Below are 24,353 nucleotides of genomic sequence, written 5' to 3' on the forward strand. Positions count from 1 at the left end.
TTAACTCAAATCAAAGCATATAAAATATATATATAGATATGGAGTGTGTATGTATTACATTGGATTAAAAAGAGAGAACTGAATGGAATTTTGGGTAATTTAAGGTTAAGAAGATTTATGAAATAGAAAATGAATAGAATATGGAGATCAAAGATCTGGAATAAAAAATATTTGGCCGGATTTTGGTGGCGATGGTGGTGGCCAGAAAAAGGACAAAGAAAGAGGAAGAAGGAGAAGGAAGAAAAATGGTGTCTGAAATGTAGATGGATGATTATACCCTCACTAACGGCTTTTAACTAACGGATGTTAGTGCCAGGGGCTTCTAGCAACGAAGATGAAGAAGTCAGGGCCCATTTGCAATAAAAAAAAGCACAGGGGGCAAAATGCTAAAATAATAAACTACAGATACCATTTGTGACATTTTCTCAAAATAATAAGAAGAATATGAGTCACCGCCTTGGGAAAAAAAAACCCCTTGTCTTCCACAATCCATCTGCCTAGTGCTCCAGCTCAGCCAACAGGGGACTTGGTTGGACTGAACCCTAGATCGATTTCCAACCGCCGGCAACTTCTTTCCCTTATCTACGGCGTCAGTTCCGGCGCCGACCAAGTAGGGTTTGCTACTTATCTCAACTTCCTTTTGTTAATGTTAATCTTATTAATTGTCTTAGTTTATTGATAGGCTATTGAATGATTGTTAGTTGCTAATTTCCCTAAATTTTAACAAATGCCGGTTAAGACACTCAACTACATGTTTTTTATTTTTCTTCCGGAAAAGTATATGTATATCTTCTATCTAGATAATAATAATATATAAATATAGTTGGGTTGGGTTGGGTGGCTCGTTAAATACAAAATTAAATGGGTGAGTTTGTCCAGGTCAGGCTGTTTTTGAACCTTTTATTTGGCCAAACCTGAGACCTCTTGTTAGGACATGAGGATGCCTGGTGGTTGGTGAGTTATTTAGTTTCAAATAAGAATATTTTTAGTCTAGTGACATCTTTAGATACAAAAATCGTTGATCGAGTTACCAGCATACCTTTTCAAAGTTCATGTGACTGGATGTGATTATTTCTTATAGCTAGCTAACATTTGAATCTTTCGCTTTTGTGTGTCTTTTCTAATGATATATAGACACATGCTTGGAGAGTAACATGACATATGTACTAAAGGCAAGTGTGTTGTGATTCATATATGTGAACTTGAAATACAAGATAACGCCTGTTTGATTGACAATTAAGTTTTGAACTTATTCTTGGTTGATTACCATCTTTAAGATTTTATGCAATCTTTATAATATTGATCTTATTTTTTAGTTTCATTGGTTATCGTATAGTTTTTTTTTTTTACTTCTTACCGGTTGATGACTTTAGGGAACAATGGGGAAAAAGGTAAAGAAGAGAAATGCCCGAACTGCTCAAAAGGAGAAACAGGTCACAAACTCTTCACAAAAGATAATCCCAACAACGATGGTTGATGGAGCGTCTGTTGCAAAAGAGGCAAGAGTTTGTCCTCATCTCGAGACTGGGATTAATTTCGACAATGTCACCTGGAAGATAACATCATCTGAGTCTCGGAAATGTGATGATTGCAGGGAAGTGGTTGTTGATAGAAGGGCGAGTAAGGGCAAGCAAGGTAAGAAAAAAAGTGGCGGTTCATCATCTGAGTCCACATCCATCTGGGTGTGTTTGCAATGTGGACATTTTACATGTGGGGGTGTAGGGTTTCCTACAACACCTCATACTCATGCCACTAGGCATGCAAAACAATACCAACATCCATTGGCTGTCAAATTTGCAAACCCTAATCTCCGGTGGTGTTTTCGCTGCGATACAATTGTTCCCGCTCAAACGACAGTAGATGGAGAACAAAAAGATATTTTGTATAACATTGTTAAATTATTAAAGGCTCCACCGTCTTCCGAAAACTCTTTGGATGTTGAGGATGTTTGGTTTGGAAGTGGCAGCATCTTAAACGAGATCAAGACTGTAAATACCTCTAGTAGTTCAGAAGTTAGTGATGGCTTTAGAGTAAAGGGTTTGCTTAATTTAGGTAACACTTGTTTTTTTAATTCAATATTGCAAAATCTTCTAGCAATGGATAAATTGCGGGATCACTTCTTGAGATTGGAAAAACCTGTTGGGCCTCTTGCAGCTTCTTTAAAGAAGCTTTTCATTGAAACTAATCCATCAGCAGGTCCCCAAAAGGTGGTTAACCCATGGTCTCTTTTCAACTCTGTTTGTGCTATTGCTCCTCAATTTAAGGGATATCAACAGCAAGATAGTCACGAATTGCTTCGGTTTTTGCTGGATGGATTGTGTACTGAGGAGTCTAAAGTGCAAAGTTTTTCTCCAAAACATAGTTCTACTTTTGTAGATACCATATTTGGGGGACAAATTTCTAGCAGTGTCAGCTGTCTGGAATGTGGACACACTTCAATAGTATATGAACCGTATTTAGATCTCTCATTACCATTACCAACCAAGAAAGGTCTATCAAAAAAGATGCCATTGGTTTCTAGATCAAAGAAATTTAAACCACCTCCAAAAAGACGTGGAAAAGTTGGGACAAAAGTTAATACAGTTTCCCATACCTCATCATCTGTCAGTACTCCAGCTGTTCCAACCAGTTTCGATTCCTTACATGCAGAAACAAACGTGATTGAGAAAATCTCTGAGATCACAATCAAGGATCTAGACATCTCTTCAGATAAGTTGGCACTTGTAAATTATGTTGCGCCAACCAGTGCATTAAATGGCAATGGTAACCAGACAGATGATTCATCTGATCAGTTATCATGGTTGGATTATCTGGACCCACCTATGGCATCAAGTAATCATGATGCAGCTGCATTTGTCGGTGATGATATGGTCATGGAAGAGGCAATATTGCTGCAGGTGATGGAGGCTAGCAAGCAGGTTGATTCCCATGATTTAGAGGAAACACAAACTTCGACAAACAATCATGACGCAGCTGTGTTTGTTGGTGATGATACGGTCAGTGACGAGGCTATTTTGCAGCAGTTGATGGAAGCTACTAAGCAGGTCAATAATGATGTTTTTGAGGAAACGCATTCGACAAACGATCATGATGCAGCTTCATCTGTTCGTGATGGTATGGTCACTGATGAGGCTATACTGCAGCAGGTGATGGAAGCTAGCAAGCAGATTGATTCTCATGGTTTGGAAGAAATACAGCCTTCGACAAACGATTGGTGGTTGGACTACCTTGAACCAAGTTTTTCGCAAAATGATCAAGATATGTCATCACAACATGAACAGCCATCAGCAGTTCAAGATTCTGGAAATGGTGGTGACGTTTTGTGGGAAGACGAGCCACCATTGATTCAAGAGTCAGAAGTTCTATTGCTTCCTTATGAAAGTCTCACTGCAACTAGTAACGGGAATGAGGTGACATTGTCTTCTGTCAGTTATGAACAAGAACCATCTGATTTTGATGGTTTTGGGGGTTTATTTGATGAACCCGAGGTTGTTTCTGGGCCCACTGTGGATCCCATTTCAAATGGAGCCAGAAATAATAGCGAGTCTGATTCGGACGAAGTTGATAACACTGATTCTCAGGTGTCTGTGGATAAATGTCTATCTTATTTCACAACTTCCGAGCTTCTCACCAAAGCTGAACATGCGTGGCATTGTGAGCACTGTTCAAAAGCTTTGCTAGAACAGAGGATGAAACTAAAGAATAAACCACTGGAACTTGTTTCAAATGGAGCCGAAAATGGCAGTTCAACTATTTCATCTGATTCTGGTGTTGAATATTCCACCTGTAATGGGCTGCAGAACGATAAAAGCAATGGCAGTAGAGTAGGATCTGAGTTAGAAGAAAATGGTAATGTAGTAAATGGCGATAGAAGCTCAGTTACAGCTTCTAGTGAAGCAAGTTGTGCTGTACAAGATCTTGACTTTTGCAACTTAGATGACCCTGGTGATAAATGTAAGGATGAGAAATTTCAGAAAAGGGTATCTAGTCGTTTAGCTAGGAAAAATGGTTCCAATGGGGTTGAGGATGAGGATTCTAGCAGTATCAAGGTGACAAGGGATGCAACTAAGAGGATTCTTATTAATAGGGTCCCACCAATTTTAACTGTTCATTTGAAAAGGTTAAGTCAAGATGCTCGTGGCCGTTTAAGTAAATTAAGCGGCCATGTTGATTTCAAAGAAATCATCGATCTTAAGCCCTACATGGACTCTAGGTATGTTCCTCTGTTTTAGTTTGATTCTATCTATATGACCATTTTGTCAAGTAATGTTATCTTTTCTACCTTGTGTGCCCATGTAAAACTAAAAATGAAATTTTGGTGAAAGAGAGATATTCTGGCAAGGTTAATGTTCTAGCAGAGTTTTACCTGTAACAATGTGCATACGGTTTTACACATAGTTACGTATCTGTTGAGATTTTTTTGACTAGCTAAAATCAGCAGCAATTATGATCACTTTCTTCTTATGTATAAAGAATCAATGTCAGATATGATTTCAAATAAAGGGTAGTGGTATTCTTTTTATTTTTAATAAACCTATTTAAGAGAATTTTAAACTTAAAATACGTTAGACTGATTCTGATGTGCTCGACCCACATACCCATTTTTTTAGCTATATTTTTTATACAACTAGTTTGACCCTTTTAGAATTCCAAGATTGATCACTAAGAAGCCATAAAACTGGAATTTTGAGGGTTGAATGCTTGCTGAGATAAATACGCTCAAAACTAGTCTTAAGATTGAACAATTTGAAGTCTTACATTATTTGTAGGTAGCATCTTTTTATCGCAAAAGTATCTGCTTCGTTAATGGCTTTGACCAAGTTATGTTTCATTTTTTAACATAATTGTTTTGAAATTGCAGCTGCAAAGACAGAGGGACATACCGATACCGATTGATAGGGGTGGTGGAGCATATAGGGACAATGAGGGGAGGCCATTATGTAGCATATGTGAGAGGAGGTACAAAGGGTAATGGTGATTGTTTATGGTACCATGCCAGTGATGCTCATGTCCGACAGGTTTCATTTGAGGAAGTTCTAAGGTGCGAGGCATACATTTTGTTCTATGAAATGATTTAAAACCACATGTGTTCTTTTATTTAATCTACTACAAGATTTACATTTCTTGTACTGGTGGTTTTAGGACATTGGGGATCGAATTCCCCCAAAGAGAGTTGAGAAAATTTCTTGAAATATATACAACAGTGATGTTCAATTACATTGTGTCCCCACTTTCATTTCTGTAAGCTGTGAAATCAATGGGTCATTCACATCGATGGTTTTGGGTGTATCTTATACTTGGTTTCTCTGAACAAAGTGAAATCTATGACAGTATATTTTTCTCATTACAATCAAAGCATAGTATTTCTTTATGTTTTAGTGTTTTACTTGAAGTTTCGAATCAAACTGGGGAAGCCAAAGGCATGCTCTTTGAGTTATTTGTTCCAGTCACTGTGATTTGGGTGTGCGTCAGTTTGGCTGAGAGACCAAACCTGTCAGAAGGGACCCGGCTACCCCAGTCTAGTAGAAAGATGCTTCTGAGGGTGCTTGCGAGTAACCTAATAGAGAGACCATTTTGGTAAATTTTTAATGTTGGCACTGTACGCATGTTCTGATTTGATATTCGAATCCAAAATAGCAATTTTAGGTGATCGGGGTATATTGCTATATGCTGGTTGGTTTATCTTGTATGGTGTCTGTGAGTCATTGTCCATGACCATTCTGTGGGCCTATTAAATTATATACGTTAAAAGTCTCAAGTAAAAGGGTCAGACAACATTGTGCTTTATCCAATTGTAGGGTTTGCTAGATTTACCAGCAGGTAAGGTACACCCCTTTCCCATATATCCTATTGGCAATACAATACTAGCTTCCTGAACTGTAGTTCAACCAGGAGCAGATTTTGGACGCCTAGCACGAAAGGGCCTTCTCTTCTGGTAGTGGCCCAGAAGTGAAAACCAGTGACTAGAGAACCAATACTCCAATACATCATGCGAGTGTATTGTGGTAATCGTGATATTTTTGACATTTCAAATTGTAACGAAAAACAATCCATAAACTTCAAAGACGATCCTGAGGATGACAAACTATTCATGCATCTTATATATATATATATATATATATATATATATTATATATATATATCTCCATCCATCCGTTGAATAAAAAAAAGAGTTAATTACTGAAATGGTATCTCACGTTTGCGCTATATTACTGGTTTCATACCTTTCCTTTCGAAATTACGCTGATCATACCCAACGTATGCAAATCTCCACTCGGACCATACTGGAGGCTAACACCGTCAGTTGGCCGTTAAAGCCTCCCCCATGTGACTTGCACGTGAGGGGTAAATATGTAATATCGCGTTTCCTAATTACTGAAATGGTACCTAACGTTTGCATGATATTGCTGGTTTCATACCTATATGTTTGTTAATTACTTAAATGGTACATAATGTTTAGTTATTAATTTTTTTATATTTTTTTTAATTTGTTTTATTTTTATTTTATAAAAATTCTCCAAAACTTGTTATAATTTAATGAAAATATTCAAAATGCACCTATAATCCACTAAAAAGTAATACCAAATAGTTATTTCATAACAAAATATAAGTTTTAAAGTTCACGAATAACCAAAAATAGTAATAAAGTATCATAAAAATAATTTTTTAAAAAAAATAAAATCTTCTTTTTTTTAAAAATTTCAGAAATACCGCAACGGTAATACCAGAAATATCCAGGAATACCAGAAATATCAGCCGGTATTTACGGGTATTTAAAACATTGCTTTAAGCTTCGTGTCGCAGTAAATACTGACTTGTATTTCTGGTATTACCATTGCGGTATTTCTGGAATTTTTTCAAAAAAAAAAAAATTTTTCTCGCAAATATTTTTAAAATTGTTTTATGATACTTATTTTTGGTTATTCGTGAACTTTAAAACTTATATTTTGTTATGAAATAGCTATTTGGTATTATTTTTGAATAGATTATAAGTGTATTCTGACTATTTTCATTAAATTGTAACAAGTTTTGGAGAATTTTTATAAAAGAAAAATAAATAAATTAAAAAAAATAAAAATAAATTAATAACTAAACATTAGGTACCATTTAAGTAATTAAGAAACATATAGGTATGAAACCAGCAATATTGTGCACACGTTAGGTACCATTTCAGTAATTAGGAAACGCGATATTACATATTTACCCCTCACGTGCAAGTGACGTGGGGGAGGTTTTAATGACCAGCTGACAGCATTAGCCTCCAGTATGGTCCGAGTGGAGATTTGCATACGTTGGGTATGATCAGCGTAATTTCGAAAAGAAAAATATGAAACTAGAATATGACGCAAACGTGAAGTACCATTTCAGTAATTAAGTCTAACAAAAAAAACCGTGCAAACACCCTTGTTCAACAAGATCCTTGTATGTACACACATAATAACATGAGAGAGAGGCAAAGAGCCAAAATAATTAAACTCTTTGAGTTGTTCAATTCAGTAGTGGGGCTTTTTGCTTTGGCAACTCGTTCAGCTTGACTGCCATCATACTTTGTCCTAAACTTTTCCACGTCTTCATCATTCTGCACATATATAACAACTTAGAAGTCTAGTGATATAATCCTCACTGTAAACCATGTAACCGTCCAACCAATAGGCGGTAATTAATGGGAGATGACTCATTTTTTATATAAGTCCAACTTGTTTACAAAAAGAAAAAAAAAAATTAAAATTGAATCATCAAAAGAAGATAAAATGCATGTATTGCATCACATACCAGTTCTTGAAATAAACGCTCATCTTTCCCAATTTTGTGGCCAGCAGGTATCCCAATTTTGTGGCCAGCAGGTACCAGTTCCCATGGCCTTTTGGCCTTCCCTACATCTCCCTTCTCATCAGAGAGGGAAAGTTGGAGGGGCAAAGAAAGTTGCTTCAGTACCTACATAGCAAAAGAAAATGGAAGATATGATTAGTTGTCATTTTGATCACAAACAAACATAAAAAAACATATGATACGATGTATCCTTTGTTCCACTGATCGAAAACAAATTAATATAAGTACCTTAATGGAAAATGAGGGCATAAAAGGCTCTAACAGGCAAGCAAGAAGATAAACTACTCCCACTGAAGTTTTCATGACTATGGAACATGAAGGTAGATCTTCCTTGTAAAGCTTCCAGAATTTACTTTCCTACATACAATGCAATCAATTAGTAAAATCCTTAATTTCATTCTTACAGTATCATCATTATAGCTAGTCAAAACAAGTACTTGTCAACTGTAGAGAGAAAAGCATAAAACACACCTATTTCATAGTTTAGGTACTCTGTTACACTGATGGTCTTCATCAATGTCCAGTTCTCATTAGTTCCAAGAAGAGTAGAGGGAAACATTACCTGGAGAGTTAAGAGACAATGTCAACGCTGTTAATTACTAGAACACAAACAACAATAGCCAATCCCGCATGTGCAAGTATGGGGGCTGTTAGCAAGAGATATGCATAAGAACTTCAACATTGCAAACCACAAACGTTTTAACAAAAAACAGCTGCTTAAAATCGTTCCGATTGTTAGGAGAAGAAAAAAAAGGAAGCCAAAACAATTAATGGTTCCTACACATATAACAGAAAGTCAATGATAGGGTCATCAAAGAAAGTGCACTTACAGTGTGAAAGGGTACATTATCCTTTCCCATAAACTGATACAACTCCACATTTTCAGGATTTTGCCACCATAATCTCCACTCAGGTGTGTAACACGAAGTGATCGAGACATACCCAATCGGTGCATCAAACCAGACGTAAAAAACCTAAGTATTGCATGGTAAAAACAAACAATAAACATTGACTACTGTGTAAACAGAAGATGGAGGTTTCTGTTTAACTGTTCAGAGCAAGCAAGCTAGGTAATTAACCAAGACTAAGTAACCTTGGTTTAATTAATAGAGAAGAAAAGTGGACTCGTTATATTTGTATGTACCTTGTCTTTGAATCTCTCATGAGGGACAGGAACCCCCCACTTGAGATCTCTAGTAATACACCGCTGCCTTAAGCCTTCTCTGAGCCATGCATTTGTCGCTTGAATAGCATTCTGGCTCCATGATCCAGCCACCGACATGCTGCTAATGTACTCCCGCAGTCTATCCTCCAACAGTGGAAGCTCAAGAAACAAGTGACTTGTGTCACGGATACGAGGACTCTTTTCACAAACCTATTTGCAGAACAAGAAATTGAAAGTTATAAACATGAGTTAAACATATATGCATCAACGAATAAGTCATTAATCTTCAGGTTTATATATATATATATATATGCTTTAGTTCAATTTACCTTGCATTTAGGATTAATAAGTTCCGTTGGATTTAATAGTTTGCCACAATTTTCACATTGATCACCTCGTGCCGCATCATAATTACAACCTGCTTTTGGGCAGGTACCTATAACAAGGCGGTCAGCTAAAAATTTCTGGCACTTATCACAGTAAAGCTGCAGTGCAAATTAAAGCATACGACCCAAGTTAGATATATCTCTGGATTCCAGAACTTTAACAATCTCTCATGAAGTTCAGCTTACACAAATTAAAACGAAAGATATACCTGCTGCATAGTGTCCTCAGAAAGACAATTGTTATCCAATAACTTTTTAAAAATTTCTTGGCAAACCTCGGTCTGTTGTGGCGATGAAGTTCGTCCAAATTCATCAAAACTTATATCAAACCATTTATATACATCTCTGTGAATTGCGTGATATCTAGATAGACAAATAAAATAAGATGACTTCAATTTCAACGGAAGATGCATGATATCAAGTGAATTCATCCATCTCAAAATATAATCAAATAATATCATGAAAGGAAAACCATAAACTAACGTAACTAATTTGGTATTCCTACAATTAATTATATCTGGTGCTAACACAATCAATGGTTAAGAGAAAAACTTTATGCAATTTTTCTTGCTATATATATATATATATATATATCTTAGCCGGCCATTGATCATGACATGGTTCAGCACCTCACTTTACCAATTAGTCCGGCCTATGTATCATTATTATTACTGATCAGCTAGATCTACAAAAAAATTAGTATTACTTATCGCAAATTTCTTTGGGGGTGCAATTTTCTTCCAATGCTTTAGTTTCGGTAGCTGTTCCATACTCATCAGTTCCACTAATGTATATAGTGTTGTATCCCCTCAATCGACAATACCTAGCAAACACATCGCCACTCAACACACCTACAGATAACGACAGATTGAGTTGAATCAGTTCAACTCTAATCAATCACAATGACATATATATATAGATACTTACAGCCGATGATATTTCCCAAGTGAGAAACATTGTTGACGTACGGCAGAGCACTTGTTACTAGTATGTTCCGTTTCCCGGCAATGGGAACTTTTGCTGCTGCTCTTTTCTCAACGTATTTTTCGTCCGCCATAATATATATATATATATATATAATGATCGATCGAATAAAGAAAGAACACCTACAAGTAGAGAGAGAGGGAGGATCGGAGATATTTGATTTTTTAGGTTTACGCTTAGCTAGGAGTATTTTGTTAATTATGCTGACAGGACGATATGTATATATATATATATATATATATATATGATATTTATTTCGTGGGGTACAAGTTTTGACTTTTTTTACCGATCGAAAATAAAATAAAATTCGGTTTCATGGGATGCGTGCTTTATTCTTAGTCCTAATACCCGTACGATGTACTGTAGTTATTTCGATTGTATTATAAAAAAATTCAAATATGTCTCAAACATGATTTATAAATATGAAATAAATTGTGGTTAAAGTAAACTGATGATTGAAGTTAAGTTATAATAAACAACAATGATAAATATAATATGTGTTTAGTTAAAGTTTTGGATTTACCTTAAAATTTCAAAATCAAATCAAAATCGGAAACTGTAAACATAGAAGATGACAACGAATAGCCTTGTGATTTCGGATCGTAAACTCAATTTTTTGAAGTATTCATATTATTAACTTATTGAGAAAGAAAAAGAGACAACTTTATTAATGAGAAAATGATTAATCAAATAAGGTTATAATGTGTTTTGTATCTATAAGTTAAGAGGTTGAGTTTAAATCTAAGTCTAATAAGTAGTTGAATTTATATACAATTACAAAAGCTAATTTAAAATAGATAAATTAAAAGGACACGTGTCGATCAACGATTATGCCATGTATCGTTTTAAGAACATCTAAATCCTGTTTTAGTTTATTGGTAGATACTCCGTAATTTGTTTAGCTTGGGATGCAAGGTTACTCGTAATATAGGTTCCCATAAGCCCACGAGCCTCCAAATTTTAATCGACTTGATACATGTATTTATCAAAGGGATTGGGCCTGTTTTAATTAATACTCATTACGAGTCACGCGTGCTTCACATTTGCAATCAATACTAAGGTCCAATGGCTAAATTTTTCGTAAAAGCTTTTTATAAAAAACTATTGAAAAAGCTTTTGCTCTAATGGAAAAACTTAAAAAAACCTTAAAACTTATTAAATTTCAATTAAATATTGATGAAAGAGATGGTTTATTCTCATCAATAGCTTGAAATTTTTCAAGCTTTTCAACAAAAAAGTCTTTCAACCCAATGTAAAAAAGCTTTTGAAAGACTTTTTTCTTTTGTAAAAAAAACTATTGATCAACTCTCCATTGGAGATACTCTAACGGTTTTATTATGTGACTTGTTTTCTAAAGTTGCTTTCTTAATATTCATTAATTCTGTTTGATTGTTTAGTTGATTTTTTTTTTCTTTTGGTTAGTAATTCTTTTTTTGGTAGTAACTGTTAGTTTTGTTTTTTAGCAGTTTCTCAAAATATTGCTATGAGTAGTATTCTAGCCTAAGGCTCTCTCTTTTTTTCATTCTTTTTTATTTAAAATTTCTAAATAAATTTCGTATAGATATAATATTTGTATCAACAAAGTATCTATTTCGGATGAATCAATAAAGAAATAATTGTTGTTATTTATTTCAGATGAATCAATAAAGAAATAATTGTTGTTTGTTATGCGTGTTGAATGAACAACTCAATAGTTTAAGAGTAAATTACATAAACTGTCCAGTGGTTTGTTGTTTTTTTATTAATCGTCCCTTGTTGAAATTTTTTACATAAACCATCCTTTTATGAGTAAACTAATGATATAAACCGCCCCTCATCCAATTTAATTAACTTAAATACCCTCTTTTAATATTTTAATATAAACTATAATTTTTAAACTTAATCAATTTTCAAGCAAAAGAAGCGCAAAAATGACAAAATGCTATAAAATTGCATTACAAATATTCCGTAAATTATAGAACCCCCGTATAACTCTTAGATTGTCACGTTGCTCGTTTATCTCCCATCTATATGTTATGCCAAATGCTTTCTATTTTGACAAAGGCAAATTACACATAATCTTGCTAGCAAGGAGTCCCAACCCCATAAACATTAGCTTTAAAGTTTGATCCAATTCAGGGATATTCTTGAAGTTCACATATTTGAAAAAAGCTAAGAGCACAATGTTTAACTACTAATAACATGAAATGAACAGAAATAGTCATTAACTCATCTGTTCATAAAAATGTTAAACAACCATATACAAATAGGGAATCGAATCCAACACCATATCACCTGCTATACACTTCTCCTAACAAAATTGACTTTTGACTTTTTTTTTTGTCAAATCAAATGCTTCTCCAATACAAAATTCTATATGCACTGCTTTTCTAATTTGACACCAGCTTATTCCCAATTGCATTATATTGTCTATTAACCAAGTCATTAAGGTAATCAAGACTTACCAAAATACTCACATAGCTAGATCTGATGTTAATTCAGAAAGCCAGTCTATCTGATCAGATATCATAGCTAACACCCACCCTATCTTAAGGTTGTGTCCCGGTAGGCTTATCTTTAGAACTCATTCAACTCCATCCTTGGCGAGTCACTACTCCATTGGGAAAGATTCTCAACATAATTCTCCTTCATTGTTCCTTAATGACAATTTCTGGGAACTAAAACTGTAAAAAAGCAGATCAAAATTGTTTGATGTTGTTTAATTTTAGTTTGGAATCTACAATGCATTGGTGTACTAGCAAACATTAAGTCTTTTGATGGAATTGGAATCTGTCACAGAATGTTTTTGAAGGAATTTGAATATATTAATTTGAATCTACAGTGTTTTTGGAATCTACAATGCATTGGTGTACTAGCAAACGCCCCTTAAAAACCGACCTTGTCTTTACCTTGGAATCTACAGTGTTTTTGGAATCTACAATGCATTGGTGTAATAGTCAAGTCAATGTACCAGCTTAGTATAAATTTGAGATAAAAACCGACCTTGTCTTTACTTTGTTGGATACAACAGCTAGCTTAAAAAAGAACACCACTGAGTAATAGGTTGACTTAATATAAACTTACATAGCCAGAGGGTAGGACGATTCAAGTAAAGCTTCTTATTAAATGTATTGTCGACTTAATACCACTGACGTAAAGCTTCTTATTTATAGTAAGTGACCACAAATTAAAATTATCATTTTTCTTGCTATCGATCAATCAAGTACTTGTTAAATGTATGTGTTCTGTACATGATATAATTTGAGTGTAAGTCTTTCAGGTTTTGGATACAGGACATGATCGCCACTCGATATTTTGGTAAAACGGAAAAACCAAATCCATAGTTGCAGTATTGAATAGCTTACCTGAATGCTACCACTCGTGGATGCACACAACACCATTGCTGGTGGTTTAATACCACACATGGTTGTCAGCTTCAAGTTGCAAAAAACACATACCTCACGATTCTGAAAAACAAAAAAGCGTCATGGATTCTCGCTAATATATAACTATGTGAAATTTCTTCTAATACAAATAAGGAACTACCTGGGAGGGACAGGCATGTTGGGTAATTGAAGGGTTGACTGACTTGACTCTAATATGAGGCCAAAAAAGTTGGATGTTAAGCCCTGCAATAATTTTCCTTTATTTTTTTTATTTTTTTTTATTATTTTTATATCAATTAAGAATTATAAATATAATTTTGTTTCGATAGATAATTATGCAAATCTTCAAAGAAGGAGACGTGGGAGGTTGTGTGCATTACTTTGGTCTGACAATAAACCCATTTGATCCTTTCCCATACTATCTATATTTCTTTATCTGGATCATTTGAGACAAAGAAAAACAAAAACAAAGTGACCCATGTAAAGAAATGAGCACGAACTGCCACCTCAAAGACATAAAAATCCAATATATATATATATATATATATGGGAAAAGTCAATATATATATATATATCAGAATCACTATATGAAAAAGAAGCACAAATAAATGTGTGGGTTTCTGTGATTCTTTTCTTTGTGATCATTACAATAACAACAGGCAATCTCCTACACCACTTTGTGTTAAAAAAACCGACAATGACAATCCACACAACCTTTCGCTAAACTGTCCCCAGCCGATACAAGTACTTAAGACACAAACAAACTGCATTGTGTTGGCAAATAAGAGAGTAATACAATAGTTGTCTATTAACTTTTTCAGCATTTGTAAATGACCGATACACCTGTTTCTGAGACAGTCTTCGTCAAATTCCAGTTCTCGGTAGTTTCCAATATATCCGGAAGTTTTTTAAACTTTATGAGGAACACAATCTAGCAGAAGTCATGTGCGAAAGTAGAAACATCTACCGGAGATATAATGAGACACAACCAAACCAGTATATATATATAGGTTCATCAAGCTACACATATGACACTTTGAAAATTAATATATATATATATATATATTTAATGTTAAAGAAAAGAGATACTCAGTAATACGTAAATAAATTCCTATAGGAGGTTTCTCTACCAACAGTTGGAGTGCATAAGAATTTGCTATTAAATAAATATAAAAATGAAACACGTAAGCTTAATTAATTAAATACCTAAGGCAAACCAACAAAACACACTGTAATGTAATTTAGCAAACCCTAGCCTAGGTTGCAGCTTCTGAACGCCATTTTGCTTCTGGTTATTATAATTAAAACTAATTAATCATGATTTTGATTGAATGATTGGTTGTAAGATATAAGGAAGAAAGGGATTTTCGTTCGTTCTTCATTCGTCGCGTCGGGTCGGGTCGGGTCGGGTGATTAAACAAGTGAGGTTAATTGCTCTGGTGTTTTTCTCTGGAAGGGAAGAAAGAGGATGGGTCCCACATCGCTGGGTAGTGGGTTAGAATTATTATTTAAATTGGCGAAACAAGCCCTTCAAGTTGTGGGCAATGACATCTGAGACTTTCATGTAACAAAATTTGGTATTGGGACGGGCTATGGGTTGGACGGGATACATCGGCTAGGTCTTTGAACCAAACAGCCGATCCCTGGTTACATAGTTTACCGCAATGGTACCGCCAATAGCCGGTTACATGGAATGGTTCTCAGGTCGAGCCCCAATATTTTTTTATCCTTTTTATGTATATTTTTTTTTTTTTGTGTGTCTAACTTTATATCATCTTTTTAAAAAGATAATTAAGTATTATTTTTATAAACTCAGGCGTTATTTTTTTCCTCAAATGAAAGTTTTGATCGTCGGCATGTACTTATGAGTTGTTATTCGATTTTTATATTTTATATTTAACTAAGAATTAAATCGGTAAGCTAAGCAATATTATTTTAGTTAATACTAGTCATGTACGGTAGCTATATAGATTGTATCATAAAAAAATTTAAATATGCATCACACATGATTTGTGAGTATGAAATAAACAGTAATGACAAATATAATATATGTTTAGTTAGAATTTTGAGTTTACTGGAAATTTTTAGAATTGCATCAAAATCGGAACTTGTAAGCATAGTGGATGACGACAAACAACATAGTGATTTTGGGATCGTAAACTCCAAACTTTAAAGTCTTCATATTAATAACTTATTATAAGTAATAAAAGTAATAGGAGTTGAAAAATTGAGAAACAAAAATAAATAATTTATTAATGAAAAAACGTCAATCAAATAAGGTTATAATGTCCTTTGTATTTATAAACCAAAAGTTAGAGTTTAATTCTAATTCTAATAATTAAATTGAATATATATATATATATATATATATATATATATATATAATTAAAAAAACTAATTTAATAAAGGTTATAATTTTTGGGTTCTTTGTTTCAACGGATGGAGATATGGACATAAAACAAAAGCCAAGGATTATTATAGTTATCGTATAAAATTTAGGAGTATTTATTGAAGAATAATTGTAAACGTATAAGAACACAATCATCAATAATCAATAAATATAAATATATTAGATATATGATTATTATTGTTCGATAAATAATTAACATTTTAAAATTTAGAAAACTTAACTTATGACACGTGTCATTCAAAGGAAGCACTGTCATATTAAAAATATTACAATCCTGTTTTAGTATATTGATAGATATCCTTATTTTATATCACAAAAAACATGATATATTAACTATTTTTAAAAAGGAAATTGAATTAAACTACAAAGATGTTATATATGAGTACAATTACCGATATTTATTTATTTTTTTTCCAGTTTCTAGTTTGACTATTGTGGATATATTGATGTCATAATATAATTTCGATAAATTCTAACTAATAGATCTCATAATTTGCTTTATATTCGGTGAAATTAGGACCGAACCAATTGTTGGAGGCACTTTCCCAATGAATAAATCATGAAGAAAAAATAAATAAAAATAATAAAAAATAAGAAAATAAAAATAGGGATAAATTATAAAAATCATACATGAGGTTTGTTCAAAGCTACACTGATCACGCCTACAATTTAAAAATTACGCGAGACATACCCATCGTTGCTAAAAACTTACACTGACCATACCTATCACTAACGGTTGTCTATTTGGCCGTTAAGTCAAGTCATGTGCCGTGCATGTGAGATATCAAAATCATAATTTTGTGTATATTTCAGGTATCATCTGTGTAAGTTATCCTAATAAAAAATTATTAAGATATTTATATTTATATTTCATTTATTAAAGTGGGTAGATATTGTATATTAAATTCACACACACACATATATTAAAAAACCTATTTCAAAATAAAAAATTTATAAAAAAATGTCATCAAATGATATAGGTTTAGGCTTAGGAATTTTAAGGTTAGATTAACAGCTAACCCTGAAACTCAAACCCAAAATGCTACAGGATTGCTAATTTGAGATATATTCTAAAACGGTGACGAGTCTTCAACTTTGATTTATCCCTCTAATATGAGATGGATGTCATCAAACCATACGAGAAAATTATATTACCATACGAGAAAATTATATTGCTTTTTTATATATATATTTTTTTGTTTTGTATCAATAGGGTTCTATTAAAAACAATAAATCATAAAAAATAAAATATAATAATATAAAAGTGAAAATTTTATTGGTTTTTATAATTCTCATCCTTGTTATATTCACTATACACGTATAACAAAATAATAATGACATATATAATAATAAAAGAGTTTATATCAGTTATTATTCATTATCTATTATATTAGATTTAATGGTAAAAAGTATAAATTTGTGATTGAAAACAAAAAGGTGTAGATTAAAATAATTATAAATTAAGTATTTACTGAGGGTAAAAAGTGCAAATTATTGAAAACAAAAAAGTGTAAATTAGTGATATTTTTTCTACAAACATTAAAGTATAAAATATAATATTTTAATATATATAGATAATGATTATTAGTATTTTTAATTTATAATTAGATTAATAATGACATTATCAATTTCCAGTTTGATAAAAGCGAGGGCTATGATTGGTCAATAAGTTATTAGGTCAGTTGTCTTTTAGTATAGATAAAGATGCATTCTTGCATCAACTATTTTTCTTGATATATTTTTCATTTAAAATACTATTTTTCTTTTCATAATAAATTTCATATTTACCAAACTTAATAATTGAAATATAAATAAAACTCTAAAGTTCTTAATAATTATTTTTATGTTGAATTACAAGGATAATACTTGAAGTATGCACGAAATTACGGTTTTCATACCTCACATGCATGGCACGTGACTTCACTTAACGGTGAAATAGATGACCGTCGGCGAAAGGTATGGTCAGTGTAAGTTTTTGGCAACGATGGGTATGTCTCACGTAATTTTTAAATTGTAGGTATGACCAGTATAGTTTTGAATAAACCTCATATATAATTTTTGTAATTTACCCTAAGAATAAATCATGAAGATGAAGAATTAACAAAAGTTATTTTCATTAGATGACCATGTGGTTATCGATATTAACATTTTACACCCTATGCTTATTTTATATCATTAGGAGCCCTTAAGGTTGATATTTAATTTTGCAATATTCAATATTTTGTCTTTTGAAAAAAAGGCAATAATTTCATTAAAATAGGATGGGAAAGGAAGTTGGAAGAACTTGATTCCCTATCCAATATGATACGTATAATAGAATGACCCAATTAATGGTACAATTGAGTACAACACTACAACCATTGACTGAAAGCTATAAAATTAAAGAAACAAGTCAACAACTAACGTCATAAAATTAGCTTGTCAATACCAATCGGTAAATAGGAACAGTATGAGATTGACTTGCCTCTATAGTATTAAAATCTATACCCGAATATGTGAAATGATATGTTTGAATCAGACAAGCGAAGAACATATGATAGATTGATTAACATTCTTTTGCATACATCACACTGATCACACTCGATGCATAATTACTAATTAAAAACTACCCACTAATTAAAAACTACCTTCTCCATGATGACGGAGTGATAGACTAACATGTTATGCATACATCACCCATTCACCCTTAATACTTCTCGTCTAACATGAAATCTATACTTCTATATTATATTATAAAATTCACATTTGATTTTTAACATTGTACTTAAAATTTCAATATTGATTTTAAGTTTCAATAATGTACACATTTTAATGCATGATATACTATACATCATAGCCACATTACATCAATAACTTCCACTATTCACTGACGCCACCACCACCACCACCAATCTCCACCGCCACCACTACTGCCGCTCGCCGCCACCACCACCCGTCACCGCCACCACTACTGCCGCTCGCCGCCATCACCACCCGTCACCGCCACCACTACGGTACCGTTCTCGTTATTTGAAATGCACGAGTATATTTAGGTGGATATGGGATCGAAAACAACTTCGTTTAAGAATCTTTTAAGCTTCTTTACCCATACATTAGCTGCATGAACTTCCCGATAATCACACACACAAAGCAGTGATGCACAGACAACGAAGGTCCTAATGTCAACCGTGTATAACCTTCATCACGCACTACAGGGTGGCAAAATTTCACCATAAGTCTCCGTTGCTAAATCAAAAGAGATTTATATCGGTAGGTATGTGATCCGTACGTGATATATACTACTCAGAAGTGTCCCAGTTAAGAGCTCCATGACAGACCGAGTATATCTTCACTATGGAATTATCTTTACCCATGATGCTACGATTTATTTCAACTACTACTTTGTAATCATCTGTAGACTCATCATCGTAATTTAGGATTACGTAGTTGTTGTTGGGTTTTATAACTAATTATCACAACAAATCACAAAGCACGCAGCGGAAGACAAGATCTATGTAGTTTAACTATTTAACCAAGGAATAGAATGTGTAATTAATATGGAGAGATTGAAGACAAAATAAGGTTTAACTTAATCTCTCTACGATTGCACACTCAACGGTGGAACGTTGTATGCAAGTACTTGATCATGAACAACCCTTTGCTTAAACCCGAAAACCTTTTTCCTAGCTATGGAAAACCGAAAATCAAAACCCTTGGGGTTGTTGACTTCGGCCGAGAGAGAGAGGAGAGAAAGAGAGGAGAAAAACCCTATGGATTTAATTGTGTGAAAAACCAAATAACATAGGTTTATATTTATAGGTTTAGGAAACTTAATGACCAAGTCTTGGAGGGTTTTGGAACCCTATTTCGACCGGCCCCCTTAGAAACAAACAAGGGAAGTTTCCTAATTGTTTCCTAATTCCAACTCTTCTCCGTTAAGTCCGTTAATTAAGTACCGTTAACTTTTAACTCTTTTAACGAACCCCCGTTAGATTTTCGTGATCAAATTAATCAATAAATTACATTTAATATATTAATTAAATTATATTAACATTCACGTTGAGGTGTGACCCCGTAGCTTAAATACTTTTCGGACATACGTTCATTTTACGTGATCATATTCCAACAGCTCCCACTTGAGCTCGTAACGAATGAAGGTAATAACATTGCTAAGCGTCTAGCAACACCGCAATGCTCCCGAAAACATTTAAGTACTGTTTAAATGATTAAGGCATTTATTATCCCTTTGTTCAGATACCTTTGTTAAATATGAATATGGATCGAGATCATTTCATCATTTAACGATTATGTTTTTCATTTCATAACTAATTAATGATTACCAAATATAATCGAGAACAATCTGGATTTATTTGGGCACGGCCATGCAAACATCTTTAATCAGTCCCAATGAGGGCGCCAATGGTATCATACTTCAATTTTTAAATCGAAGGAACAAATCCTATATTGACTACACGTGTCAGTCATCATATTTCACGATGCTTCCTGAAAATAGCCCTTTATGTACCCCCTTATACAAGTGAGTTAGAACTACATCTAGTAAGTGCGATTCATATATGCTGACCTACTTGCATCTCAAGTCAAAGGATCAATAAAAGTAACCATTTACGAATTTCACTTATGACGACGATCCATAAAGCGATAATTCGTTAGTGGGGTAGTCCGATATGCATCCGCTATGGATATCATGTGAGTTTGGTGGGATCCATCCAGTACATATTCCAAGAATATAACCAATCACTCACATTTGTCTTTGTTTAATTATATTCCCATATAACTAATCCACAATGGACAATTTAGAATATTCGATAACATATAAAATATTAAACGAAATATTCAAGGATTAAACATGCAAATATAGGACACAATTTAATATTGAATGAAATTAAACATATCAAGTACTTTATTTCATTATAGAAAATATAAATTGTTTAACATCCCTTATCTTAAAATATCGAACAACAGATTTACATGAAATAACTAGCTAATTTAAGACCTATGCCATCGGCATGCCTTTCAAGCTTGGGCCTAGACAAAGCTTTCATGAAAGGATCAGCTAAGTTAAAATCTGTGTGAACTTTGAGTAAATTGATTTCACCTAGTTCGATCTGCTCACGAACATAGTGATATCGTCTAGCATAATGTCTGGCACCTTTCTGAACTCCGGGTTCGTTGGCAATGATTAATGCACCGGAATTATCACAGTACAAATCAGTGGGTAATTCATTTGAGGCGATCACGTCAAGCCCGCTAATGAACTTCCTTATCCAGACTGCTTCCATTGCGGCTTCTGAGGCGGCAATGTACTCAGACTCTGTTGCAGACATGGCGACTGTGGTTTGCTTCTTGCTTTTCCAGTCCACAGCTCCTCCGTTTAAAACGAAGACGAATCCTGATTGAGACTTCGTGTCATCTTTATCAGTTTGAAATCCAGCATCACAGTATCCGGTCACTTTGAGCTCTAAGTCTGGATTTCCTCCATACACCAAAAACATATCTTTAGTAGCTCGTAAGTACTTCAGAATATTTTTAACAGCAATCCAATGGCTTTCACCGGGATTCTGTTGATATCGGCTCACGATGTTTTGCGCGAACGCCACATCGGGTCTAGTGCATCTAACCGCATACATAATAGATCGTACAGCCGAAGCATAAGGGATTCTACTCATACGCTCTACCTCACTAGGCGTAGAAGCACCTTGTTTGACAGATAAACTAAGTTTTTCTTGCATAGGTATAGACCCACGCTTAGAGTTCTCCATCTTGAATCGCTTCAAGATCTTATCAATATAAGCACTCTGACTTAGTCCAATTAATCGCCTTGATCTATCTCGATAGATTTTGATTCCAAGAATGAATGCCGCTTCTCCTAGATCTTTCATGGCGAAATACTTTCCAAGATGGGATTTAACATCTTGCAACATTGGAACGTGTTTTCCTATGATTAATATGTCATCGACATACAAGACAAGGAAAGTAACATTACTCCCACTAGCTTTGCGATATACACATGGCTCATCGGGATTTTGAATGAAACCAAACTTTTTGATTTCTTCATCAAACCGTTTATTCCAACTTCTCGATGCTTGCTTAAGTCCATAAATGGATCTTTGAAGCTTGCATACTTTGTTGGGATGTTTCGGATCAATAAAACCTTCCGGTTGATCCATATAGACTTCTTCATCCAAGTAACCATTTAAGAAGGCAGTCTTAACATCCATTTGCCATATCTCAAAGTCATAGTACGCAGCTATGGCTAAGAGAATCCTAATAGCTCTAATGTCCGCGACTGGAGAAAAGGTTTCCTCATAATCAACGCTGAAACGTTGAGTATAACCTTTCGCCACGAGACGAGCTTTATAGGTGTGTACATTTCCATCCATGTCAGTCTTCTTCTTGAAGATCCACTTACACCCAACGGTCTGAGCATTTTGTGGAAGATCAACCAAGCACCAGACTTGATTGTCTTTCATGGATTTCATTTCCACATTCGTAGCTTCAAGCCATTTTTCAGATTCCGGATCTGATAATGCAGCTTGGAAATTCGAAGGCTCATCAAGATCTCCAACAACGTCTTCTTCTATCATCAGACAAAGTCTTTCGGTAGGACGTTTTGTCCTTTCAGACCTACGAAGTGGAATCGCTTCATTATCATCGACTTGAGGTTCATCACATTGAACATTTCCCCCCCCCCCAAGTTGATGATTGCTAGTATCTTCAGAAGGTGACACATCTTTCTCTTGAATCTCATCAAGTTCTACAACCCTCCCACTGTTCTCTTGAACTAACTTCTTTTCAAAGAACTCAGCATAACGAACAACACGAACAGTGTTTTTGGCGGGATCATAGAAGTCGTAACCCATCGTTTCCTTAGGGTATCCGACAAAGATACACTTAGTAGTTCGGGGTTCAAGTTTTTCAGGCGTATCACGCTTCACAAGTGCCTCACATCCCCAGACTCTTAAGTAAGACAAATTAGGGACATCACCATGCCATAATTCGTACGGTGTCTTGTCAACCTTCTTGGTTGGAACCATATTGAGAATGCGTACCGCAGTCTCTAGAGCATAATCCCAAAATGGGAGAGTTGTACGGGTCATCATCGATCTTACCATTTCTAGGAAGGTTCGATTTCTCCTTTCAGACACTCCATTATGCTGAGGAGTGTATGGAGGAGTAAGCTGTTGGACAATGCCACATGCTTTAAGATAATCCTTAAACTCTTGGCTTAAGTATTCACCACCTCGATCCGAACGAAGAATCTTGATGGATTTACCGAGTTGATTTTCAACTTCATTCTTAAATTCTTTGAATGTTTCGAAGACTTCATGTTTATGTTTAAGCAAGTAAACATAACCATAACGACTGAAATAATCCGTAAAAGTAATGAAGTAACTAGCTCCTTTTCTTGACACATGTCTAAATGGGCCACAAACATCGGTATGGATGAGTCCAAGAAGATCTTTAGCCCTTTCTGGCGTATGCTTAAAGGGTTTTCGTGTCATCTTGCCGGAAACACATGACTCGCATATATCAAATGATTCATCATTTAATTTCAAGATCCCTTCACGTTGAAGTCTTTCAATGCGATTTTTGCCAATGTGTGCAAGACGACAGTGCCAAAGATAGGTAGAGTCCAAGTCAGTTTTGGCTCTTTTGCTAACATTATACATTGAATTATTTGAAACACAATCACGCATATCAATTTCATAAATACCATTAAAAGCAATAGCATCAAAATAATGAACATTATTTTTAGAAACTGAAATACCAATATCATTAAAAAGATTAATGAAACCGTTGTCTTTCAACAAAGAAACTGAAATAACACCTCTAGTAATAAAAGGTGCATAATGACAATTGTCTAATACAATAATTAAACCAGAAGGAAGAACTAAATGAAATTCTCCGATTGCTTCAACAGCTGCTGGTAGACCATTGCCCACTATCAACTGCAAAGCTCTGGGCTTCAGTTTCCTCCTTTTCCTAAGCCCCTGTAATTCATTACAGATGTGAGTGCCACAGCCAGTGTCATAAACCCACGATTTACGCTTAGATAAGGAAAATAATTCAATTGTGAAGATACCTGAAGTACTAGCGCCGCTAGTATTCTTCTTCTTCGAGTTCAACTCGGCAAGATACTTAGGACAGTTCCTCTTCCAGTGCCCGACTTCATTACAATGATGACAACTCTGGTCTTTAGCCGGATGCTCTTT

General features: G+C 34.3%; 2 protein-coding genes and 1 long non-coding RNA gene across 3 annotated transcripts; 1 reads left to right on the plus strand and 2 right to left on the minus strand.

The window, feature by feature from the left end:
* The first annotated feature begins 488 nt into the window (after positions 1–488).
* LOC122585516 (ubiquitin carboxyl-terminal hydrolase 2) lies at positions 489–5,371 on the plus strand. The gene is made up of 3 exons (XM_043757641.1): positions 489–610; positions 1,374–4,213; positions 4,862–5,371. Exons 2-3 carry the CDS (start codon positions 1,380–1,382, stop codon positions 5,076–5,078), a joined length of 3,051 nt encoding a protein of 1,016 aa, XP_043613576.1. The 5' UTR covers positions 489–610; positions 1,374–1,379; the 3' UTR covers positions 5,079–5,371.
* Positions 5,372–7,311: 1,940 nt separating this feature from the next.
* On the minus strand, positions 7,312–10,438 carry LOC122596519 (methionine--tRNA ligase, cytoplasmic-like). Its single transcript, XM_043769110.1, has 10 exons — positions 10,309–10,438; positions 10,088–10,232; positions 9,591–9,744; positions 9,325–9,480; positions 8,975–9,205; positions 8,661–8,804; positions 8,276–8,392; positions 8,059–8,187; positions 7,774–7,935; positions 7,312–7,579 (listed from the first exon to the last, which is right to left on the minus strand). The coding sequence occupies exons 1-10, from the start codon at positions 10,436–10,438 to the stop codon at positions 7,409–7,411; spliced, it is 1,539 nt and encodes a 512-aa protein (XP_043625045.1). The 3' UTR covers positions 7,312–7,408.
* Positions 10,439–12,547: 2,109 nt separating this feature from the next.
* On the minus strand, positions 12,548–15,320 carry LOC122585984. Its single transcript, XR_006321841.1, has 4 exons — positions 14,937–15,320; positions 13,891–13,987; positions 13,710–13,811; positions 12,548–13,028 (listed from the first exon to the last, which is right to left on the minus strand). It is a non-coding gene; the product is annotated as an uncharacterized LOC122585984 (long non-coding RNA).
* Positions 15,321–24,353: the final 9,033 nt, after the last annotated feature.

The sequence above is a fragment of the Erigeron canadensis genome, chromosome 1, assembly GCF_010389155.1.
Source record: "Erigeron canadensis isolate Cc75 chromosome 1, C_canadensis_v1, whole genome shotgun sequence".
Lineage (NCBI taxonomy): Eukaryota > Viridiplantae > Streptophyta > Magnoliopsida > Asterales > Asteraceae > Erigeron > Erigeron canadensis.

What these genes read in the sequence shown, in the direction of transcription:
- LOC122585516 (XM_043757641.1), top strand. Translation starts at nt 1,380, where the DNA reads ATGGGGAAAAAGGTAAAGAAGAGAAATGCCCGAACTGCTCAAAAGGAG. An exon ending in AAGCCCTACATGGACTCTAG is followed by an intron (nt 4,214 to 4,861) that starts GTATGTTCCTCT and finishes TTGAAATTGCAG; the next exon opens with CTGCAAAGACAGAGGGACAT.
- LOC122596519 (XM_043769110.1), bottom strand. Translation starts at nt 10,438, where the DNA reads ATGGCGGACGAAAAATACGTTGAGAAAAGAGCAGCAGCAAAAGTTCCC. An exon ending in ATGAGAGATTCAAAGACAAG is followed by an intron (nt 8,805 to 8,974) that starts GTACATACAAAT and finishes TGCAATACTTAG; the next exon opens with GTTTTTTACGTCTGGTTTGA. An exon ending in AGCGTTTATTTCAAGAACTG is followed by an intron (nt 7,580 to 7,773) that starts GTATGTGATGCA and finishes ATATATGTGCAG; the next exon opens with AATGATGAAGACGTGGAAAA.